Raw genomic sequence first — 7466 nt, 5'->3', positions numbered from 1 at the left:
ACTAGGAACTACAGAAGTCTTCCCAATGAAATATCATTTCTATTTGATAGCCTAGAATGTGGGGGAAGGGCTTGGCATATTATTATTATTCAATTGCCAACTACTTATCCAATTGTTCCATATTTTACACAGCATCCCCTTCCCTTTTATTACCTTGCAGGTAAACTTGAAACCTAAATTATGGTAATAGAATACAGGTGATGTACATAACACATATGTACTAAAGTAATGTATGTGTATTTTATTGCATAGTTCAGAAATTGTAGAAAGTGCTTTTCTATTATACAACCTAGAAAGTTAACCTCTCACAGCAAGTGAAGCTGAAAAAAGTATCCTGGGGGCGGGGAGAGAGTATTTCATTGGATACAGTGCATACTTCAAACTCCATAAGAAAACCATGATAATTTATCACGAAATATCTTTAGTATTTTCTAATATTTAGAAAGTCAAAATATGGTTCTTCTAAGGGCACTACTGCAAATTGGACCTTAAGGCAAGTAAACACTGTTACAAGTCACCTAGACAGCCATTTCCATTTTAATAGCTGGATGAGGATCATAACCTTCTAGTTCAAAGTCATCCGCATTGAAGTCATTGATGTTTTCAACATTGCGAAGAATTTTCAGTTTTGGAAAAGGTCTTGGTTGCCTCTGAAGCTGAAATTTTAAAGTAGAGTTGGTTATTTCAGAGGGATGGCATTCATATAAAATAGACTAATTATGCAAGGGGTATTCACTTTAGCAACAAATTTCATGTTAATACTTGTATAATTAAACATTATACTTGATTAGGAATATCAACTGCACACATAATGGCCAGTAGTTGCTCTGCTGCTGCTATATCTACCCACAAATGTTCCAATATAAGCCCAATTAGTCAATGCTGGAGAACAGCTGATGTTAAAGTCACATTTTGGCCAGATTGTGCCTGTTTTGTCTCCAGCACTTGCAGAAATGTGAACAGTCCAGTGAACTGCACAGCCTTTCACCTTTTAGTAAGCTGTGTTCAACCCACTCAAAGCCCATGGAGATCACATCCATAATGTATTGGTCATGTTCAGCAGTTCTTATATTATTAAGCAAATGACAAGCACTATGAGTAATGCATTCCATCATTCCTTTAACTCCAAGATTGAACTAATTCAATATATATATAGCTATGGAAGGAAATACACAGTGTGAGTAGTAAGGCTGACTATTTGCCAAACTATTTACCTGGATTTTCAAAGGTTCGATATGATTCAGGTAAATATGAGCATCTCCTAGTGTATGTATAAACTCGCCAGGCTATATAAAAAAGAAACACAGCCTTAATATTAGAAACAGAATGAACAAGAATATACAGGGTGGCCCAGAAGTAGGTATACTGCTTTAAAATCCACATTCTTTGTTCTTGACTCAAGTTCTCATCATTCACAATACCAGTAAAGGGGGAAAAATAATTAATTAATTGTATACCTACTTTTGGGCCACCCAGTACATGCTGATATATTTCTTAAGCAAGATTGCTCTAACCAGATTCCTCAGCAAGTCATTTAATACACACAAAATTAGATGTTATATTCCTTATTCTGAACTGGTTTGAATGCAAGTTAATACAGTACAATAAATGTGTACAATAACCTTGGTCTGCTATCACAAGCACATGAAGGAGAAATGTTTGCATACTCTAGATAAAATCTGTGGTTCATAATTTTCTAGTGGATATCTGCCTCATTAGAGTAGCAGCTATAAATTGTTAACATTAATGACTTTCTGTGGGATAAATTGTTCTACTGGCTCAAGAAGCAGCCACCCACATATGGTGCAATCCTGTATGCTGTGTTTACAGAGACTAAGGTGCTTAATGGTTCCTACAAGTCCATATGACAACATCCCTTCTTTGCATAACTCTTTTGCTTAATCCACTGGGGCCAACTAACAGAAACCCTACATCTGAGTAGCACTCTCACAGCAAGATGGAGCAGAACCCCACAAGTTTTTCCCACTTGAAGCAATAACAGGTTGCACTAGAGGACCTGAACAAAAGCCAGCACAGCATGCCAAGAAGATACAGGCAGACTAGTCTGGCACTGATCTGCCCCGCTTTACATAGAAGTAGTTTTTGGAGAATTTTCAGAACCTGGGAGTTGCTCTGCACCCTGTGCTGTATAATCACAAAGAGCAGAATTACAGCCATGGAAAATTCAAGTGCTTCTCACAAGGGGCACAGGAAATGGAGTTTGAACATCTGTACCTTGATCCATTATAGTGATGAGATGTTTAGCTTTGCTACAAACATTTCCCAAGTTCCTCATAACTAGCTTTTATAAACAGAAATATTAGAACAGCAGCTGTATTAACTTTCAGGACATTTTGGCAACATCACAACAGTCTTTCAATTCTCAAGTTATGGCAGCCAGATACAAACAAGCACACTGGACTATAAAATGCTTGACCTGATAGAACCACTGACAGAATTCTTTTTCTACAAATTACGCCAACAAGCTACTTTTGACTCTTCAATAGTTAAAGTAAGAGGCCATCCAAATAATGAAGGCTGAGATCCTACACACAATTAACAGGGAGTCAAGTGACACTGAACTTAATAGGGCATACTTCTGAGAAGTGTATACAATTGCACTGTCAAAGAAATATGAAACTTGTTCTGATGTTCAACACCATGTACACATTTTCAGGTTTTCAATTTATATACCCTCCATTTTAGAAAGTCTTCATATACTACTACATTCTTTCTAGTTTATTTATTTTTTATTTTGAAAATGGAAATAGATAAAAGCATTAAAAATACCTTCAAGCCTGTAACATGGGCAACCATTGAAGTGAGCAATGAGTAACTGGCAATGTTGAAAGGTACTCCTAATCCCATATCTCCAGAACGCTGATACAGCTGACAAGAGAGTTCACCATTTAAAACATAGAACTGGCATAGAGCATGACATGGAGGCAAGGCCATTGAGGATATATCTGAGAAGCAAACAACACGGCAAAAATTACAATATGTCCAATGGCAAAATTCCACCCACAGTATGATCTCATTGGCTTTGTTTTGTAAACTAGCAATTACCATTTCCCAACATAGCAACAGTGTGTCATTGTTAGAAAATGACAAAAACGGAAAAAGAATGTTAAAACAAAATTCTAAAGAACTGACCAGTTCTTAATACATTTGTGTAGAGTATTGTAGTGGCAGCTTGAGAACAATCCCTTTTCCCAGGTGAACACAGTAGTTTGTTGATTATTTTATAAAGAAAAGCTGAGTGTATTTTTTAAATTTAAAAATACATTTAAAATATATTTTACTTTGATCATAACCACAAGGCATACAAAAGCCAACAAGAAGTCAGTTTACAAACAACATATGCAAGCTATTCCACTGTTTTTGAGAAAAGGATTATCATGCACAACTACAAGGTACAATGACATTACATAATTAATTCCATAACCATACCTTTAGGATTCCATGCACACATGATTATTCTTCTGTTATCTGGATTGTTTCTGATTGTATCAATTACTTGCTGCAGCTGATCTACTCCTTGCCCTGTGTAATCTGAAAATACGGAAGGAAAAGTGTGACAACTGATAAATTTTTAATTATCTGTGAAACCGTCAATTGTCAGGCTCATTCTTAGGAGGCAATTCATATAATTTATTTTCATACTACCCCACTAAAATTTACAAAACTACTTAATAGTGAGAATAGTTTTCCTCTACTAAGAAACACAAAGGATCTGAATGCACAGCAAGGTTGAATCCATCAGTGCTTTTTCTGGTACTACTGCTTCTTCCTTGCTCATGAAGCACAGAACCTGCAGTAATACTGCCCTTTCAGTCTATGACTTCACACTACTTTTATGATAACTTTTTGCTTATTGTGTTCCCTCAGTGCAGATTTCCATATGAACTTATGTGTGCCATTTACTATTATTGATGGTAGTGGCTTGAATGACGAAGAACTATTTTTGACACCCTTTTACCCCCACCACATCTTTAACATAAGATAGGTGGGAGTCTGTGAGAAGGAAGTGATTGTGATAGTAGCTATATGCATGCCCTCTGCAGCCATGTCTAGAACCTTTCTGCTAAGGTACTAAATGCTTTTGTGTACTTTTTATTTACCCAAGAATCTCCACAATAATATGTGAAATGGGCAAATGAACAGAAAGGCATCTTTTAGGAACATTAATTCTTATCCAGAGCAGCTGTACTGGGGGGGTTTACCGTAGAGGGGGAAATGTATTCTATTTAAGGCATGAATGCACTATTTTACCATAATCTCTTCAGTACCTAGAATACTGGATTTTCAATTAAGCAGTTAATCCTGTCTTCAGTAGAGAGGATACCTAAATACAGGAAACCAATAGAATGTGTCATTACCTGTATGCATATCTTTGTATTCAGCTCCAAAATGTCTCCACTGGAAGCCATAAACTGGGCCCAAGTCTCCTTCCTCCCTAGAAAAGAATCCCTGTTTGTCTAAGAATTCACGAGAACCATTGGCATCCCAGATCTTAACACCTTTAGCAGAAAGTTCTTTTGCATTTGTAGAACCCTGTGTGGGGTAAAAAAAAGAAATATTTATTAATGTTACTTAAGAACATAATTTTAAGATACTTCCAGAATTCCTTAGAATTATTAGCTGAGCTTCCTGCATTGTAGAAGGTTGGATTAGATGACCCTTGGGAGCTGTTCCAATTCTGCAATTTTGTGAGCATTTATGTTAAAAAGGCAGTACTGTACAGAAATGTGTGTGGGATAGTACATTCTGCAGTTTTTTAACACTACAGGAAGATAGCAAGGGTGATATAGAAGACTTGAACACACACAAAAAGGACCACCATACCTTGTCAAACCTAGCACACAGTAAAAATTTAAATCAACTAGTTCTGAGCTAAAAGTAATACATAGAATATTGCTGCATACTAGTACATACCAATTATATACCATACCTTGATAAACCAAAGTAGTTCTTCAAGTACTCCCTTCCAGAAAACCCTTTTAGTTGTTAGCAATGGAAAATTATCTGAAAATAAATTTTAAGAAAGTTAGAGCAGATAAGAGAACACCTGTAATTCATCAGTACAGTGGTACCTGGGGTTAAGTACTTAATTCGTTCCGGAGGTCCGTTCTTAACCTGAAACTGTTCTTAGCCCGAAGCACCACTTTAGCTAATAGGGCCTTCCACTGCTGCCGTGCCGCCGCCGCACGATTTCTATTCTCATCCTGAAGCAAAGTTCTTAACCCGAGGTACTATTTCTGGGTTAGCGGAGTCTGCAACCTGAAGCATCTGTAACCTGAAGCGTCTGTAACCTGAGGTACCACTGTATATATTAAATATGATCAGAGCAATTCTATTTGTAGGAAGGGGCAGAGAAAAGAAGAATCCATGGTAGACCAACTGTTACATCCAAAGCCCAATTGTTTTGTGGAAGGGAAGGTGGATTATGGTTTTATTTGTTCCCCATTAACTTTTATCTTCTGGCCAATGGACTCCAGTGGGAGAATTTACTATGTCATATCCAGGTCTATTACGGTGGTAAGATCAGAGCAGCAAAATCCGGTGGATTCACAGCCTGTCCTGTTTCTGGCTTCACTGCCAGCAGACAGGGAAGTCTACCGAATCATATGCACCTGTTAAAACACCCTTTCAGGAAGCATCAGATTGCCAAAGTGACCTCCCAGGGGCGCAAGTGTTGTATAGAGATCCAAGGCTGTCCAGACAAGAGCCCCCTCTCAACCTCACTGATGTGGTCCAAAGGTAAGCAGAGCAATACATCTGGCACCAGCTTGGCTGTAGGAGTTGCCAGAAGGAGGCATACAAGGTGCCATCCAGCCATTTTAGGGACTCCGCTCCAGATTTGTGTAGGGTTTCCTCCTTAGCCTTTTCTTCTCCCTAAAATATTCCGCAAGGCAGCAGAGGTTTAGGACCAGAGCTTTCCTTCTCCTAGATGGGCCAACTTCCCAGCTTGACCCCCCCCCCCTTCCTCTACAGCACCCTGGATCAAAAGAAGCAGTCCTGGGTTTGGATTGCTCCAGACTGTCGATGACAGGGGTGCCAACTTAAATAAAATATGGGGGGTGGGGGGTTGCAGGTCAGCTCACATGGCGTGGTGCACGCACACTATTTGAATGGCAATGCCTATCAACTTTGGGGTCTCAAATATTTTAGGGGGGGGGGAGCCGAAGACCCTCTCGGCCCCAAGATGACAGAAATGGTACGATTCTGACATTTAACTTTTGGCTTGTGCCAATAACCCTGGAATCGGGGAGTCGGGAGCTGGGAGGGAAATAATCGCGCGAACATAAACAAACACACTCAAAATGCGCTCTGCCGTTAATAATCCGGTTTTTGGCGGGGAAACGCGGCGTCTTTCCTCTGCTGCTGCTGCTGCTGGGAGGAAGTGAAAACAGGGCGGCGTCCATTCCTTCCTTCCTCAAACAGGGAAAGAAACCCCACGAACGAACATTTTTAAAAAGCTTAGGGCTTTATTTTTATGGTGTCGTCAGTCCCACTACGCTTGCGGATTGCTAGGTATCAAAGAGCGTCTCCACAGGACCGAGAGGCGCCATTATCCCCTCGCAGGAAGGAGCAGCGTCTCCTCGTTTCCTTCTGCTGAGGGGGAAAGAAAAGAGCCGGGGCTGAGGGAGGAGAGGCTCACCTCGGAGGCTGTAGCGCGCCTGCAGCCCGAAGACGGAGAGGGTGCCGGTGCCCGTGCGGTCCTCCTTCCTCTGCCCGAAGCGTAGGATCTGCTCCACTTGCCTCAGGTACTGGAGCTCCCCGTGAGGCGGCGCCGCCGCGCCGGAGGACTCCTCGCGAGGGCCTTCGGTCTCGGTCACCACAGCGGGCATAGCGAGGAGGCGACGAGGAAGCGGGCGGGAAAACCCAGCGCGACGACGAGGGCCTCTCGCTTCTGAAGAGGCGCAACTTCGGAATTGGCGCGCTCACCCACCCATTTCCCCTCCGAGCCAATAAGAGAGATGTAGAGGCGGGCACCGCTGCTGATCCCGCTATGCTATTGGCTGCCACGTTTCCTATATCCTCCGCGGCTCTCGTTGAACGGAGATGCGTTTCCCTCTCGCCGCCCGCGCAGTCGGTCGGTGTTTTGGAATACGCGGCCGCCGTCCTGCAATTGGGCAGGACAAATGGGAGCTGCAACAAGATTTTGCAGCATTCTGGGTACTCCAGTTCCATTTCCCCACGCCAACAGTCAACCAGCTTGTCATACAAGATGTGCCGGCGGAAATCCCGCCTACACAAATATGAAAGTTGCAGTACCCTTTTGGGGGGACGGGGGTTACCCTACAACGAGCATGCTCAGTCCTTATTAGGCTGGATTTTGGGGTCCTCTCCTTTGGAGTGCTGTGAGGGGTCCATAGCTGTCAACGTTTTCCTTTTTTTAAGGGAAATTCCCTTATTCCGAATAGGATTCCTCGCAAGAAAAGGGAAAAGTTGACAGCTATGGA

The 7466-nt window shown here is 41.5% G+C and overlaps 1 protein-coding gene across 1 annotated transcript; it reads right to left on the bottom strand.

The window, feature by feature from the left end:
• Positions 1-214: 214 nt before the first annotated feature.
• On the bottom strand, positions 215-6972 carry TYMS (thymidylate synthetase). The gene is made up of 7 exons (XM_081013138.1): positions 6662-6972; positions 4952-5025; positions 4380-4554; positions 3451-3552; positions 2791-2966; positions 1215-1286; positions 215-656 (listed from the first exon to the last, which is right to left on the bottom strand). Exons 1-7 carry the CDS (start codon positions 6849-6851, stop codon positions 519-521), a joined length of 927 nt encoding a protein of 308 aa, XP_080869264.1. The 5' UTR covers positions 6852-6972; the 3' UTR covers positions 215-518.
• Between the last annotated feature and the right edge of the window lie 494 nt (positions 6973-7466).

Source organism: Podarcis pityusensis (assembly GCF_964106645.2).
Source record: "Podarcis pityusensis genome assembly, chromosome: 7".
NCBI lineage: Eukaryota > Metazoa > Chordata > Lepidosauria > Squamata > Lacertidae > Podarcis > Podarcis pityusensis.
The sequence above is the reverse complement of the archived record's forward strand: the minus strand, read 5'-3'. Positions and strand labels throughout refer to the sequence as shown.